Genomic DNA, 17,866 nt, shown 5'->3' on the forward strand with positions numbered 1-17,866 from the left:
TTGGATGAAGGACCGTTTCACAGGCATTATGGATTAGTCTTTGGCAGAATCCCTCTAGGATCAAACTAAATTAAATGTTTAACCTCATGTGTCCCAAAGCTGAGAATTCTCTAGATGATAAACCAGGATAGAGAAGATTGAGGCTGACCCACATTTAATTTAACATCACTTACTTTTATATACATTTGCAAAGACTTCTGAATGAAAAGATGAAAATATATAGTGAGTATAAAACTCAGGTGGGTGTTGTCCAACTCCTGAAAATATGAATTCAGGATATTGTGTTCTACTGTCTGTCACAAAAATATTAATAGTAGTCTGAGCAGACTTTTACTCCTTTCTGCTTTAATTGTGTTATCAATAAAATAATGTAACATATAGCAGACTTTTAGCTTCTGCACTTATCTTTGACTTGAATGTTCTGCAAAATAAAATAAAAAAAAACTAAACAATTTTAAGACATTAGCGCAACCTTAGCACCCAGATTATGCCCTTCTTCTAGGGGAAAATTACTTTCCAAATTTCCTGTTGAATTTATTCCTTCATCTTTCTGTACAAATTAGCGCCACAAATTCACAGCTGGAAGATCCGTGAATATAATATGTTTATAATAAAAGTAAACTATAGACGATATGAATCAAAGAGCATTCTGTTTATCTTATATCAGACAAACCAAAACTGGAAATCTGAAAATGACGGTGTACAGAATAAGTTTCACAGCGTTAAGACTTCAGTCGGATTTAGACCAGCAATAAATGAGACTTTCAGCCTTGTGCTCTTAATCCAACGGTCACAGAATCACATTGAGTAACAATCTGCTTCGGATTAATAATGTACACTAACCACAGTGCAACTTTGAAGCTACTATGTTGCATCATCGCTTGAAAAAATAAAAAGCATTCTCATGCCTTTGTTTGAAGAGGACTTTTTTTACATTAATTATTCATTGGACTTTGTAAAGTTGAGACATTGTGTGACAGAAATAACATACTGTTATGATTAATAAATAATCTCTTACAATACATTTACATTTGAAAAGTATAACAGTGAAGCCATCACCACTGACACACTGTTCCATTTGGTGAAACTGTACTGTTTATAAATACTCTGGGGCAAATGAAAGATGATTTTCATCTGAAACCTGTGCTTTATGTTGCCCTTGTAAATCCAACGTAAACTTGATACTTCTCCGGCTGGTTTCTTGATCATTAAACTGTTTGCACAGATTTGTGTTTTGGAAAGTAATCAAAATATCTTCAAACACCAAATGTAATGTCATCCTGCTGAACTGCTGTTTCAGTGGGTCCTTCATGGCCTTAATGTCACACCTGCTGGTTATATTCTCACGCTGCTGTGAAATCATGTGATTATACCAACCATGCCATTTGACTCTGTATCTTCTGACTGGCAGCAGTAAGTCTTGCTGTGAGCTCAAATCCATTCAAAATAAAAATCCATAACTTTCTATGCCACGATTTCATGACACAGGGCGGACCCATGTGTTCACGCCGGTTTGATATACTTCTCATTCCTTTCCTGTGCGTCCTGCGTCCTAACCAGGGATTTCAGCATTTACTGTGCTGCATGATGGTTTAGGCTTTCTGTAATCTGTTCCACCCACAAAACGCTAAATCATTTCTATATATAATGAAATAGCCTGTGGGCAGACAAGAGAGGATCTCACCTTTGTTTGCCCAGGACATGTCCGGCTATAGAATGAACAGGCAGTGAAAAGTTGGCACACTATACCTGATCTCAACCTTTTACAACAGATTAAGGGACCAAATACAAACATGACTTGAAAAATATCTATATCTTGTGCTGTGTATTCACTAACTTACTTATATATGAGCCTAATAAAAATAATCTGAAAATGTATAGCCAAGCTGAAGAAAGACTAGTCACTTGAAGGCCCTTTGATATACTTACAGATCATTAATAACTTGAATGGCTGACTATGTGTTTTAATGAAATGAGAAAATATGATTAATCAATCGCTCTGTTTTTGAAGACATAAACCTTTCAACTGTCATGCATTGTTCGATCAATTAAATACTGTAAATGCTCAGAGGTTTTCTTTTCCATCCCAAACTGGAAAAAATTGTGAAATACATCCTTCCCATAATTCCTCACCATGTAATTAGCAAATATCTCATAATCCATGTAAGTAATAAGCAGCTTTCTTGGAACTGCTCATACACACATTCATCTCTATGATTTTGATTAGAAGAAGGTGCCAACCTGCCGAATGATTGTTGCTTTGTTATCAGTAGGACGAATCACACAGTCTTGTTTGTGAAATGCATAGCTAATAAACTAGTCAGCATGCACAATCCGAATGGTGAAACCTATTGACAGATATGCAATAAATAATATCCTGCTGATCATTTGTTTTTAGTGGTGCTGGGGAATGTAAAAATAATCTAATGATTGACATTTCATGCTCTAGCTTTGTGAGCGGCAAATAAAAGAATGGTAACTCAAATCCAAAAAAGATGTTGTCTCTTGTGACTGACTTGCCATTATTGTGTGTTTTTCAGGCCTTCTTGTAACATAGATTAGTACAAATAGCTTTTAAATCTATAAGACTGCCGTCCTATTGAGGCAGAGAAACAGAAGTGATTGGAGCAATGCTGCTTGCATTGAAACTTTCATTTTCTCTCTCTGTACAAATCATGGAATTTGTCCGTTTTACACAGTCTAAGAGGTTTAATTTGAGGAAAGGAGTCGGATTTCCCTTTTCTAGCCGACCGGAACTTCATTCGTTCATTATGTATCCATGCTCATGCTTCGGACCTTGATTTTTTAGCTTGCTTTGCTTTAGCAAGCGAAATAAAACGCAAAACCGATTCGTGTATTCGCTGTGGTAGGCGAGTACATTTGGAGGCGCATTCGCCTGAGATAAATCCAATGTTTGTCTTATTTTTGCTGCTATTTTTTTTTTTGTTTCTCGCACTCGGCAGGATATATATGACCACGGGAGTTGTTCTTCGGTCTATATAAATGCGCCGCCATCTTACATGTTTCAGTCTCTACTCCTCCGGCCGAGTCGCTGCGGATCGACAGAGGAGGGAGCGGACGAGGACTTTCCTGCTGACGAGCGTCCCCCCACATTTTCCTCGAGTTTTCCCCCCCACATTTCTAAGTGGCCTCTGCTCTCCGGGATCCGAGTGGACGGACTTTCTGTGTTAGCAAAAGGGTAGGCTTCTACATTCTGTTGGCTCCGCGCCGTCTCTTTTTTTTTTTTCGCGTTATCGGGCTCTCCCTTCATCCCGGGAGGAGTTGAGTTGAGTGCGGGCAAGCCGGGGATGCTCTGCCGCCTCTGGCGAGACACACCTCGGGTACGCCGCCCGCCCACCGCCCGCCGGGAACGTGGCTCGTTCGCGGACTATAATCATTCATCAAAACGTATGCTTTGTAGTCGGCTGTAGTTCGCAGTTAGATTGGTAAATATGGCGGAGGAATTTAATTGCCGCGGGTTTATTCGGGGACATTAAACGTGATTTGGGGGGTGAGCGCAGCTGGGGTTAGTATTACTTGGTTAGTCGTAGCTAGCTTAGCCTAACTAGTAGTTAGCCGCATTCCTCCGTTCTGACTCACGTTTTCTCCGCTCGGGGTTTCACCTTTTTGCTCGTTTGTTTGTTTGTACAGTCGGTTTAACTTGGCGGACTCTGAAAGTTAATGCAGAGGAAATAAATCTGCGTTAGCGATCACGAGTGGGAGTGCAGCGCGGTTAAATAAAGTTGCTGAACTATTCATCTGCGTTAGCCGAGCGACTGAGGTTATAACGCTCGCTACGACGCTTCTGTCTGGTCGGGGTTCGCTGGGACAAAGTTAAACGCGTTGGATCGGGCGCGTTGCTCGCGTCGTCCCACCGAAGTCGCGTTTGTGGCTTTGTATTGATTGTGTTTCGGGTCGCCGGAGTTTTTCCTGCTCCCTCGTCCTTTTTTTTTTAAACAAAGACCGACAAATCCTCCCAGCCGTCGGGCTCCGGGAGGAAGACGAGGAGGAGCCAGAGTGAAATCCGAGTCGGTGGTGTCGGAGCAAGAAAGTGTGGGGCAGCTGTGAGGAGGAGGAGGAGGAGGAGAGGAGGAGGAGGAGAGGAGGAGGTGCAGCGCACCATTATTTCTGATACTTTCTGTGCGTCTCTTTTTGGTAAGTGTTCAGCAGGGTGTTTACTTTGCATCTGCACATCTGCTTTTGACAGACATTGACACGATGGCGTGAATTAAAACATCTGTTCAATCTGGGGTATTGACAAAAGCCGGTGTGTGTTATAACGCGGTTGTGACGAAGGGCCGAGTGTCTGACGCCCGTGTATTTGCAGAACGGTCATTGGTTATGATTTGATCGGGTGAGGGGTGATGGATCGGGTGATTTAATCAGGCAGCTATTTTCTGTTTGACAGGAAGTGTCTGCAACTTAATGCGCTTTAAAAACAAACAAAACCCAAGTGAGACAAAGATGCTGTTTTTAATGAAGTTGTAGAATCAGGTTTTGGTGTTTTCCATTTATCTCTGCACTGAAAGGGTTAAATTGTTCTGGTTTCCTGGCGATCAGAAGAGAAAACCCCCCTCCGATTACACAACGGAAGAAGCGGATTAGAAACGCGGCGTCTCCGGCGATGCGGTGAGCATTGTTGGGCAGAAGCGCGGCTGCAGGGCGCATCGGAGGCCGGTCGTGGTTTCAGGTAATCCCCTCACGGAGACGAACACGAACCGCTTCACTCAGATTTAAAAATTTTTTTTTTTTGTTTGTCATTTGACGTACGACCCACGAGCGTGCCCACATCTGGATAGTGGGTTTTTCTACGTCTTGTGCGTGCGTGGAAGACTCTTTAATGGTGTCGATCATGTGTAACGGAAGTGATTCGATTTTTCCAGAATTCACTTTCTTATAAAAACCACCGCTGGCCTCCTGAAATGGCAAGGAAAGGGTTAATCATGGTGCATAATTGAAGATCCAGTGAAACATCTGTTGGTGCCGAATGACCCTCACTTGACTTTTCATTTTAAAGCTTTTTTTTGTGTGTCTTTTTATGCGTGAATAAGAATGAGCGTTAAAGTTTGATGCCATCACGTGGAAGCCTGTTTGGGTGTTTCCGGGCTCACCTGTGTCTCGTCTCGTCTCGTCGTCCTGCATTTAGGAACGGTCCGGACGGTGCGGCGGCTGCAGGCGTGAGGTACTGGCGGCAGGCGGCAGCGGGTGCTGCAGGCGGCTCACGCCCTCCGGAGCCCGTGGAGCCGCCTGTCTCCATGCTCGGGCCGATAATGCAGCTTGTTTGGGTCATTAATCATATGGATCTATCGAACTCTGTTTTCTTACCTGAGAGGAAACGGTCTGTGCAGGAGTTGGGATGGATTTGGCTCCTTCGAAGCTCTGCTCTCGAATGTTTTTTTTGTTTTCTTGAACCCACACAATGTTTCCTCCAGTTAGGTTTGTGTGATTTAAATGTCACAGCAAAGAGACTGTGGAATGTAGCTCCAAATGTCTGGAGGCTAAAAAACAAGCGTAATTTAGACAAAGATTGATTTGTAGTTTTACCACGGTATAGTTTTCTGTCTTTGTATAAAGCAAACCTTGAGGCTCCTCTGAACTGACTTCATGGTTCAAATTTGCTGACGGACCGTCTTTTATTCTCTCTGAGGAAATGAGGATGGAGAGTTTAGATTCGCTTGACTGCTTTGACTTTTAGTCATGAATATATATATTTTTCTATGTACCAAGATTGGTTCATTTAAAGTTTCCACTGACTAAAGGAATGAAATGTTGTCCCGTGGTTTAATTAGGGATTCTTTTTAGTGGCTCTGCGTCGGTGAAGAATAATTTTCATCCTGTTAAAGGTGTTTGTTGTGAAAGGCTATATTTCACACTTACCTAACAAACGTTTGTTGCTGAGCCATTAAACCCGAAGTTAGACGATGGATGTAGCCGGTAACATCCGCTATTTGTAGGAGTAGAAATTACTTTATCAGGATGTTGGTTATGTCTTCATACCCAAATCCTCATAGAAATACTTGGTGAAATAAACTTAATGTGTAACATACTGATGGCTCTTATTGTATTTATGGCGTTTCAGGTTTCTTACAGAACATTTTCATGTTAAATTATCCCGTCCTCCCTAATTCTGTATTTTCCTACCTTCGTTCATAGTTGTACTGTGATCAGCGGTTTCTATGAATCTTAGGACCTATGGCCAGTTTGATCATTTAATTGGCATGATTATTTGTATTAAGATTTAAAACCGCATCGTCCTCCTGAAATCACCCTTTTGTAACACTTTTCCATTTCCGGTCATTATATTCTGTGCTGGGGCTGTGAGCTTAGAGCCCGCCCCTGGGACAGTGGTGCTGTGATTGCATGCCATTTCACAGGGCGTCGTGGGCGTGCACATTATCTCACCGTCTGTGTTCACATTCGTGTATGCCGAAGTGTATTGATGGATCTATCCTTATTGTGACGTCTTCCTTTACTCCTCTCGATGGGTGCTCAATTCATCCGGCACTCAGCCTCAGGACAACCATCCGACTGTGACTGTCCCCGTCATTAGTCATCTGGCTTCAGTTATACGGCTTCTATCTGGACCAGACACAACTCTGCTTGTTGGATTTCACATCTGGCATCAAAATATCTCCTCGTTCAGGTTGTTGTGGCCAGGCTGTAGGCCTGATGGGAGGGAACTCCTACTCAAATGACTGTTTTTGTGTCAACGGTCAGTCTAATTTCAGGGTAAGCCTGCCATTTTGTTTTTCACGATTGGAGACCAGACTGGTTGTTAACCCTTCAAAAAAAGCAGCCACTGGCTCGGTTTCCAAAGCCAGCTGTGGAGACCCACATTTTCCACTAGTGGAAATGACAAATGTTTCCACAGTGCCCTGTAACGTTTGATTTGTACGCAGCTTCGTATGGGACATGTGTCTCGCATTAGGACAGAGCTAGGTGGCGTGAGGACAGGCCCATAAAGGGTTAGAAGACTTGGGGTTGATGAGTTTGCAGTTTGACGGCAGTCTGGGAGCCTGTAACCAGGACGTGTCTATCTGGTGACATCATCAGTAACGTGGTTTCATGATATGACATCACATCTGTCACGGGTTTAAGCTCATAACTGACTTTTTCATTTTTATGGTGAAACTGTGCATGAAGTGGGACCTCAATTTAGCTTGGAAAGTTGGCTCATTCCATGTTGGGGGGGGGGGGGGGGGGCACCTAAGTTTTGATACTAATTCCATTTCACCTCTGCTGCCATGAGTAGGAGAGCAGCACAGAACCCTCAACGGCTTGAGCTCATACAGAGCAGCAGGGTGGAATAGTCCCGCCAGTCTGGCCGTGTAAATGGAGCGCCATGTTGGCGTCTGACCTCGCAGCCGGCGGCCTGTTGCAGCACGCGTCCTCCTCAGCGGGATCATTCCCAGTACTCGTTCACAGCCTGACGGTACTTGGCTGAAGTGAATTAATGTCTGGAGTCTTGACACTTTTCTTGCCGTTTTAGTTCTGCTTCTCTTCAAGTTTATTCTTTCTGGTCATAATGGGAATGAAGTCGTGTACGTGCAGGATATAAACTTGTGTAATTTCCTCATTGTGTCGTGCAAAATAAACTCGACGACTGAAGGTTCTTCAATGTCCATGTCGTTTGCCGTCCAGTGATTGGCTCCGCGTGGTTCGCTTTAAACGGCATGTCACCTTGTTCAGTTCCACGTTTACTCTGGAACCAGAGAATTATGTCGTTGCTTTTTATTTGCCACACAACCTTATTTTCCTCCACTCGGCCTGGTAAGTATTATGGGGTGTTCATATGGGTCCCAACTGGAAAAAAAAAATTATGTTTACTGTGAAGCCATCAAGGAATAATGTAGGTCTGATAGATCGAGGAGTGTTTATGACTACGGACCCTCGTCCCTTCGTTCCGTGCCTAATGTAACTGATTTCCTCGTGGACCTCTACTTCAGTTTGGCGCCTGATTAAACTTCCTCTTGCGTGCTACCTCACGCCACAAATTGCTTTTTCCGCCCCCCAGAGTGTGGTTTTAGCTTCAAAGTTGGCCCTGGATGTCTCTGCCCTCCTCCTCCTCCTCCTATATGCTTCCTAAATGGTGACTTGCTGCTTCACTTAATGGCGTCTTTGTGTGTGAACTGCTGCTGTTTGCATATCTGGCTTTAACAGAGAAAATCAAAGGGGCAGGAAAGGAAAGAATTTTGAGAGTAAAATAGCCGATGTTGGAGCAGCTGGAGTGCAGACTGGAAGCGAGCAGGGCTGAGGCTGGAATGGAGGACGAGTTTCCTCCGAGACAGACTGGCTGACTGCTTCTTCTCCGTTTCAGATCAGGAAGCTGTCGGCTGCAGTTTGAGAAAGGCGCATGGCTTCCCAGGGTGAGTTAATAGTTTTCAACCAGAAACTCTTTCACCTTCTTGCGCTCCGCCGCTGACATCTCCTTTACTGCACCGCTCACACACACACACACACACACACACGCGTATTAAATGGCGCCATGTGTAAAAGCTACAGCAATTCTTCAGCTGGAGATTTACGTTTTCATTTGAGACGTGAATTGTTTATTGATTTCAATTAGATAATTTGAGTTTGTGTGACCAAGTTTTATGCTGCGCTTCTTTGGTGGGAAAATTGCACCCACACTGATGCACGTCAACGCCTTACGTTGGATATACAGTAATACCTCGACGTACGAGTGTTCCGAGACGCGAGCAACTCCCAGATGCTGCTGCGAGATGGCCGAGCGCTCGGAGCGCTGCTTCACTCGTTCAATTCAGGCATTCACCACCTTCCGTTCTCGTCTCCTGCGCGTCTCCCGTATTGCGTTTCCATTATTGGTGATTTTGGCTGTATCTGAGAATTCCTTATAAGTGAAGGGTCCAAAGAAAGCGAGTGGTAAGGATGGAGGTGAGATGAAAAAACGCGTGATGATGACGATGGAGATGAAGCATTAAATTATCGATCAACACGACCGTGGTGATTTGGGACGCCAGTACGAGCGGAATAAATCGATAATGTGTACAATCCTTAAACAGAAGGATGCTGTCAAGAACACAAAGCCTTCCAACAGTATAACTATAATGTCTAAGTTTATGTAAGTCTGTAAAGTACAATTACACGTCCAACCCCCGTATGATTTGACATACGAGCTCAGTCCAGGAACAAGTTATACTCTTATGTCAAGGTATTACTGTATTATGTAAATGTGCTTGTGCGTTGGAACAAACGTTCATTTGCATCACTGCATCCATCAACAGCTCTGACGTTATCCTGCCGGGATTCTGCTTGGACATTTTGGTCGCCATGTATTGACGTCTCCTCTCTGCAGCTGATCTGATGGAGCTGGACATGGCCATGGAGCCAGACCGTAAGGCGGCCGTCAGCCACTGGCAGCAACAGTCTTACCTGGATTCAGGCATCCACTCAGGGGCCACCACAACAGCCCCCTCCCTCAGCGGGAAGGGCAACCCCGAGGATGACGATGTTGACAACCAGGTCATGTACGAGTGGGAGCAGGGCTTCAATCAGAACTACGCCCAGGAACAAGTGCAGGGTGAGTCACGCCGCGCATCGCCAGTGTCCATTAAATGTTGTGTGGGTTTCGCCCAAACGGCTTGTCGATATAAAACAATTGATTTGTCTTCCAGACATAGACGGCCAGTACGCCATGACTCGGGCCCAGCGGGTCCGTGCAGCAATGTTCCCAGAGACACTGGAGGAGGGCGTTCAGATCCCCTCCAGCCAATACGATGCAGCAAACCCCACCAACGTTCAGAGGCTGGCGGAGCCTTCACAAATGCTCAAACACGCTGTGGTCAATCTGATCAACTACCAAGACGATGCCGAGCTGGCAACTAGAGCCATACCGGAACTCACCAAGCTACTCAACGACGAGGACCAGGTAGCCGAGAGTCCCGTGGCTCGGTGCGGATCGGTTCTCTCTCCCCACCGGTCCATAATGCTCCGTCTCTCATCCAGGTTGTCGTGAACAAAGCGGCGGTTATGGTCCACCAGCTTTCAAAGAAGGAAGCTTCTCGTCACGCCATCATGCGTTCCCCTCAGATGGTTTCTGCCATTGTCAGGACCATGCAAAACACAAATGACGTGGAGACGGCGCGCTGCACTGCAGGAACACTCCACAACCTGTCCCATCACAGAGAGGGTCTGCTTGCCATTTTCAAGTCTGGGGGGATTCCGGCTCTCGTGAAAATGCTCGGGTATGTGAAAGGACGACAGAGAAGGGCGGCTTCGTGTTAGAGACGTGGCAAACGTTAACCCTTACCCCAAGGCAGTAATATAAACGAGCCTTTGTTCTGCAGGTCGCCGGTGGACTCCGTCCTGTTCTACGCCATCACAACCCTCCACAACCTCCTCCTGCACCAAGAAGGAGCCAAGATGGCGGTCCGTTTAGCCGGGGGTCTGCAGAAGATGGTGGCGCTGCTCAACAAGACCAATGTCAAGTTCCTGGCCATCACTACTGACTGTCTCCAGATACTGGCCTACGGAAACCAGGAGAGCAAGGTAAGGGGGGGCGGGGGGGGTCATGGTGTCTACATACACTCAAAGTAATACTTCTCTAGCGCGTTTTGGTAAATGACTGACATGTTTGCACGTTGTCTTCCTGTCCAGTTGATAATCTTGGCCAGCGGCGGCCCCCAGGCGTTGGTCAACATCATGAGAACTTACACCTATGAGAAGCTGTTGTGGACGACGAGCCGTGTTCTCAAAGTTCTGTCGGTGTGCTCCAGTAACAAACCGGCCATTGTAGAAGCTGGTACGTTTGCTCTTTTGGCAGTGAGCTTGTACGCGTACGGTGTCCATGGCTGCATCTAGAATGACGGCGGCTGATTAGTCAAATAACAGGAAATGACTCCTCTGTTTAGGAGGCATGCAGGCTCTGGGGCTCCACCTGACAGACACCAGCCAGAGACTGGTCCAGAACTCTCTTTGGACCCTCAGGAACTTATCAGACGCCGCCACCAAACAGGTGAAGAGAACTGCTGCTTGTACAAAAATGCTGAAGTCTCCTCTCTGTGAATGACGGGGAGAATAAGTGAACCCCCCCAGGAGTATGATTTCTAGTAGAGAGTTGCAGTGACCGTTTCCTCTTGGTCTTTGTTGAGTCGCCTCAGAACGAAGCATTAACACTGCTCTGGATTGTGTCTTTTCATGCTAGCTGAATGTTTCTCTCCAGGAGGGAATGGAGGGTCTTCTAGGGACCCTGGTGCAGCTGCTCGGCAGTGACGACATAAATGTGGTGACCTGTGCTGCCGGCATCCTGTCCAACCTCACCTGCAACAACTACAAGAACAAGATGATGGTCTGCCAGGTCGGTACCCCCACACGCCGTTTTATATTTATATCTGTGTTAACGTTAGTCCTTACTGAAGATTAGTGTTTCTTTTAGCATTATTCCTCCAGTCGTACCGATGTGGGATGCAGCCATTAATCTGTGCTGGGATCTGACCCTCTGACCCTCTGCAGGTCGGCGGCATTGAGGCGTTGGTTCGTACAGTCCTCCGGGCTGGGGACAGAGAAGACATCACAGAACCGGCTATCTGCGCCCTGCGGCACCTCACGTCTCGACACCAGGACGCCGAGATGGCACAGAATGCTGTCAGACTACACTACGGGCTGCCTGTGGTCGTCAAATTACTGCACCCGCCGTCACACTGGCCGCTCATTAAGGTACACTCGCTGACCTGCCAGTCGCTGCCAGCCGCATAAGCAGCGCTTCGTGTTGTTGTTTCGGTACCAAGAATCAGCTGCTCTTAAATCCGGCACTGCTGGTCTCACCGCTGGAGCACAAATTGTCACCCATTTTGCTCCCTTCGGTCTACCTTCAGGTGTATTTCGATGTATTTGTGCAGACGGGTGCAGAAAGCGAGCTGTATACACGCTTGCTGTGACGCGTCTGCTGCAAAGCTGGGTTGACATAATCGTGCTGTCTCTGAGCAAGTTGCACTTAATGCCCAGCAGAGATAATGAGTCTCTTGATGAACAGTCGGGTCAGACGGGGGCGGCAAATGAAGCGCAGTCAAGAAAATAAACATCCCGTATTGTGCCGTTAAGTGATGCTTTTCATTTGTTTCATGTTTAACTATTTTACGCTGCACTTGCGTTTAGTGTGAAAATTCTGTCCAAATCATTTTCAATCAGTGAACACTAAGAGCGTTTTCTAATCGCTCTCCTGTAGCTGCAGAACGAGGCGCACATAAAAGTATTCTTTATTGAGCCATAGTTCTGTCATCCAGGCAGCGTGAGGACGAGCTGCACTGTAAAATGCATAAATCAGATGAAGAGCAGGTGACGGTTCAGAACTCTGGACAGCCTCCTTTAACCCAGTTTCCATGGTGATCCAGCGGCGTTAAGAGCGCCACCTTTGTGACATTGAAAACTATGGCTTTGGTCTCGCCATTATCTCTTTTCAAAGTATCCCCCTCTGGCCACGGGAGAGATGAAGCATGTCCCATGTCAGTTTAAAATGTACCATTGCTGTGTGTGTATTAAACCACCTCAAACTGATTGATGTTCCAGGCCACGGTGGGTCTGATCCGTAACCTGGCCCTGTGTCCTGCAAACCACGCCCCTCTGAGGGAGCAGGGCGCCATCCCCAGACTGGTTCAGCTGCTGGTCAGGGCGCACCAAGACACGCAGAGACGCACCAGCATGGGAGGGACGCAGCAGCAGTTTGTGGTGAGGGCAGACACACTTCCAGCCACCGCGTACCCAGCAGGATGGAAAACCGATCTGGTGCGAGTCGGCGGTGCTGCAGCGGTCGCCGTCCCACAGTTTAAACTCTGACGGCCAGGATTTTATTTCATCAGGAGGGAGTTCGCATGGAGGAGATTGTTGAAGGCTGCACGGGAGCACTGCACATCCTGGCCAGAGACATCCACAACAGAATAGTCATCAGAGGACTCAACACAATTCCACTCTTTGTACAGGTAAGAACAAAAACGCCTCTGATCACTGTTTCATGCTTTAAGTCAATCTCAGGAACATGAACATTGAAACTCTGAAGATGCGACGAAGTCTAAGCTGCTGTCCAGTTAAACACTTTATTTTGGTTGTTCGGGAGGCAAATGGATGCGCTGAAGCTGCCTTTACCGTCCCACTCATTCATTTTGATGGTATCTTTTCATGGTGGTACTGAGAAGGTTGGAAATGTCTCTGTGTGCAGCTGCTGTATTCTCCCATTGAGAACATCCAGCGCGTCGCAGCAGGAGTCCTCTGTGAGCTGGCCCAGGATAAAGAGGCTGCCGAGGCCATCGAAGCCGAGGGAGCCACCGCCCCGCTCACAGAGCTGTTACACAGCCGCAACGAAGGAGTCGGTAAGTCCACGCGATCCCGCCATGGCCGCCGCTGCTCAGAGTCCAGCCGAGTGCTTGATGGCTGGAAAACACACGGATGTTCCTTCTTCCTCAGCCACCTACGCTGCAGCAGTGTTGTTCCGTATGTCAGAGGACAAACCCCAAGACTACAAGAAACGCCTCTCTGTAGAACTCACAAGCTCTCTCTTCAGGACGGAACCGATGCCCTGGAACGAGGTACGCCGCGAGCACGGCTTTTTACTTCTAGTCGGTGTATTTGCACATAAAACACTCGAATGCACGGCAAAGCGTGGGAATGGTCATTTCCTGCAGGCCTTGGTGTGTGGATGAGTGGACAATGAATGGTTTAAGGTGCAATCAACGAGTTCCACAGGGACTCCTCGATGAAATATTGCGGGGGTTGATGGACACATTTTGACCCGTTCTCAATTCCAATATGCAGTGGAACCTCGGTTCTCAAACATAATTTGTTCCATAGTATCGGAAACTACCGGTAGATTAATCCGTTCCTACGACCCAGATGAATGCCCATTTACATGCTTACAGTTATATTATGTAACTACGTGTATCCAAACATGATAAAACACAAGTGTGAATTGTACATAAAAAGATACAATTCTGTATTTACATCACGTTTTGTCTGCGTGTCGGGAGCGAAGGAGGAGGAAGGTTATTCCTTTTTGAAAGGGAGTCCCCTCCATGAAATGAGTTGTTGGACTACCGGGTCATTTGAGAACCGAGGTTCTAGTGTATCAGTTTGTGTGTTTGCGAATATTTGCGTTTCCCTGAACCTCGAGCAGCAGAACCGCTGCAGGCCTTCTGATCCTCTGTCTCTGTGCTGCAGACGGGAGACCTGGGTTTGGACATTGGAGCTCAGGGAGAGCCGCTGGGCTACAGACAGGAAGGTGAGTGGCCGCTTCACCTCCAGTAGATTTACAGAGAACCATGGGAGGGGATAAAGACGCCGGAGCTATTGGGCTCAAATACGACTGATTCTGGACACAACTAAATTCAGCAACGGTCCAGGAACGTGGCTCCGTCCCTCCATGCCACCGTGGAGGGTTGTGATCCAGACGGATGGCGACGGTGCTGAAGGGCGGTGATGATTGCCTTTATCCCTCAGTCAACACATCTGGCTCCTAAGGAAATACAATAGTGCTGCTTTCAGTTATTGTCACACTCGGCCATCTAAATGTTGCTGGACCTCGGATTGTGCGCTGATCGATGGCGCGAGGGATTAGTAGGTGTTTATTTCTATGTGTATTGCTGCCTCCAGCACTAACGGCTTTAATTGGAACCTGGCCAGCCAAATGAAAAGGACTTGTCTGTCTCCGGTGCCGATGGATCTATTGGTGGAACCAAAGGGACCGCGAAGAGTCGCAGGTGGAGCTGTGCACAGTGAAAACCCTTTTTTTTAAACTAGTTTTAACCCGGTTCACCAAACGTTCCGTCCGCCGCGTTGCCGTGGAGTCGAGTCTGAATGATCGTGCTACTGTGTGGCCGCTTGGGCTGCTAACCTGCTTCTAACAACTCTGCTTCCCGTGCCTCTCCTCCATCCACCCCTCCCTCCCTAGACCCGAGCTACCGTTCTTTCCATTCGGGGGGTTATGGAGGGGACACGATGGGTTTGGAACCCATGATGGACCATGATCTTGGTGGCCACCACCCCGGCCAGGACTACCCCCCTGTAGAGGGGCTGCCTGACCTGGGACACGCCCCGGAACTGATAGAGGGTCTCCCACCCGGCGACTCCAACCAACTGGCCTGGTTTGATACCGACCTGTAAATACCAAGTCCGACATTACACAACACTTTGTACTAGGTAAGGATATCTTCACACCCGGTAGCCTCCTGTCCTCTGACACGAAGAGTTGTAGGCAGTGTTTACAGGCAGCGCAGTGGGAGGGCTGAGAGGAGGGGAGGGGAGAGGCGGCTGAATTTACTCACTTTGGCTGCTGGATGTTCAGACCTGCTCCTAATTGCAAAGTTGTGCTTTAGCTTCAGCGTGTGTGGTCTTAACCCAACGCCCTTCTCTCCCCCCGTTCCTCCTCTTTGCAGCTGTAACATGTGATCTGGATGAACCTGCATTGTGATTCGCCCATATGGAGGAGGCAGGGTTTCAGAAAGTGCCTGAAGATGACTCAACAGCAAGCTGAGTTTCCTGTCTATGGGAACTCCATTGGGACAAACTAGATATAAATGCAGTTCTGTTCTGCTCTCAGCCTGACGAAAGGAAGACTTCAAATCCTGACGTGACAGATTTTGATTTCAACATTTGGATTTTGAAAAACCCTTTATGTATTTTTCATTTTTTATTTTTTATTCTGTTTTCCTCAAGTCTGTAATGGTACAAACTGATTCTCGCTTGCTTTTTCATTACTCCGGATTTCTGATTCTCATTTCTTGTTTTTACAGTCCCTTGTATTTTAAGTCTCTGGTGTTATTTAGTGGTAAAGCTCCATCAAAGTAAAGAATCTGGTCGCATTTTAAATCGTGTCCAAACACTAATGTTAATCAGTTAAATTGTATTCTGATGATGATGATGATGAAGTGTAACATTGTGTAGCTTTTGTATAAAAACATGAATTGGAAATCATGGTCCAAATATCAAGCTATTTTCTTGCTTTAAAAGTAGACACTGATGTGTCTTTGCTGTTCCAAAGGGGGTGTAGCTGACCTAACTGGGTGGGTGTGGCTGTGGGGGGGCTAGGGGGGGTAGGGGTAGAGGATGACTTGGTCTGCTGTTAATGGGTGGGTAGTGGAAGGAAGGAGCTGGTTGCTGTAGCCTGCTGTGTTCTGAAACAATAAAATGGACTGTCATTTCACCCTGACGCCTCAGTCTCATTCAGATGACCATCATCAGTCGACCAGAACCACAGCGGATTGGACGCTGCGTAGTAGAAGCACGGTCAGCCGTCCGGGTTGAGCAACACAATTGCTGCTGAAACCTGAAAGCAGCTAGATCTGAGGCCTGCTGATGGCGTGTAGAATTAAACCAGGCTAGAGATGTTGGACTCGTTTCAAACCTGCTGTTACACATGTTTCTAGAGATTCTGTGGACGCGGTCACACAAACGTCAGTTCTCGGGGGGGGGGGGGGGGGGGGGGGAGATGCATTTCCTTTTTGTGTATGTTGCATACTGTTCACTGGAGCTTTAGTAAAACAAGGAGTGGAAGTCATGCATTTGTTTTCTGAATGTTGAATGAAGGTGAGAAGGCGTTTCAAAGGATGGAACCTTTCCAACTCACTCCGTGCCTCACCTTTAGCTGACCTTGACCTTGGCCAGGCATTTGCAAAACTATAAGACTCTTCTTTCATGACATCAAATTTCCTGATCAAGAGAGAAATATCAGCAGGGCTTGGCATTAAGGAAGAGAAAACCTAATCGATGGTTGAGTTTGAGTGTTTCACAGCCGAATTCGCCACAGATCAGTAGGAGTTTGCGTTCTTGTCGTTTCTAGATGCATATTGTTGGATGTTTTTACGGAGCTGTGATTTCAGCGACGCAGCAATGTGCATTACTGTCATTGATCTAATTAGCTCATTGAGGGAGTCATGGAAACAGATATACCGTCTCAGATAGGAGATTGAGTCATCAAAATGGTCTACATCGGCTAAAGGAGCTGCAAACAATTCATTCCAAAACTGGAAACATTTTGTGAGAACAATCCTCGTGCTGAACATACAGAGAAATAAATAGAAGCGTCTTTCTATCATAAATGGAAACTGGATTTCGAGGATTTCAAAGTTGCCATGACACCTGGGACAAACAGGAAGTATTCATTGTGACAGTTGCAGACATCAATACATGAAGAATTTAAAACAGTTAATTGATTGGTTAATGGTTAGGTGGCCTTCCACATGACCATGCTGCCCACACTCCGATGCTCGCCGAAGATCTTTGTACGTCGCTTGACATTTTCCTCCCTTGCTTCCTGTCTACCTCCTAGAAAATCCCATGCAAAGGTAAAATATGAGATGTATCCTACACACAGTCAACTCGCAATCAAGAAACTCTCCGAATAATTACAATACTTCCGTCACCAAACACACACCAGGAAGTGGTTTATAGAGGCTGGCAGCTGTAATCTGGATTTCACACAATTCAAATTCAAGTGTACTACTGTTGAGCACATATATATATATATACGGTATATACTTATATACCTGTCCCCTTTCTCCCTCACCCTCCTCTCACACCCCCTCCAGGTGTCTTTGAGGGCAGCCTGACAGCCAAGCCAGCAGCCCTACATAATTAAGTTAATTAACACAGCTCCCACAGGTCCAAGAACTCCTCGAAAGTTTGTGAATTTGAATTTAATAAATTGGAGGCAGAAAGGTTTTGATGTAACTTTCTTGGTGTTTCCGAGGCCAAGCGGCTGCTTGGAGGCTGGTCGGGAAGCATCATACATGATGACAAATAAAGTCACACAACTAAATGCCTGGTTGCGTGACATCACAGTATTTTAGTAAGAGATCAAATATAGAGCAGCTCTAAAATTGTACAGCATGACAGAGGCGGTTCAGCAGGACCAGTCACCCCC

At 46.5% G+C, this 17,866-nt stretch overlaps 1 protein-coding gene across 1 annotated transcript; it reads left to right on the forward strand.

Moving 5' to 3' along the window:
• Nucleotides 1-8,321: 8,321 nt before the first annotated feature.
• On the forward strand, nt 8,322-16,006 carry ctnnb1 (catenin (cadherin-associated protein), beta 1). The gene is made up of 16 exons (XM_068760436.1): nt 8,322-8,366; nt 9,317-9,541; nt 9,636-9,889; nt 9,967-10,205; nt 10,308-10,509; nt 10,618-10,762; nt 10,872-10,975; nt 11,183-11,317; nt 11,473-11,676; nt 12,526-12,684; nt 12,816-12,935; nt 13,172-13,322; nt 13,417-13,538; nt 14,167-14,227; nt 14,897-15,144; nt 15,381-16,006. The coding sequence occupies exons 1-15, from the start codon at nt 8,354-8,356 to the stop codon at nt 15,106-15,108; spliced, it is 2,346 nt and encodes a 781-aa protein (XP_068616537.1). The 5' UTR covers nt 8,322-8,353; the 3' UTR covers nt 15,109-15,144; nt 15,381-16,006.
• Nucleotides 16,007-17,866: the final 1,860 nt, after the last annotated feature.

Source organism: Brachionichthys hirsutus, chromosome 3 (genome assembly GCF_040956055.1).
Source record: "Brachionichthys hirsutus isolate HB-005 chromosome 3, CSIRO-AGI_Bhir_v1, whole genome shotgun sequence".
In the NCBI taxonomy this organism is placed as follows: Eukaryota; Metazoa; Chordata; class Actinopteri; order Lophiiformes; family Brachionichthyidae; genus Brachionichthys; species Brachionichthys hirsutus.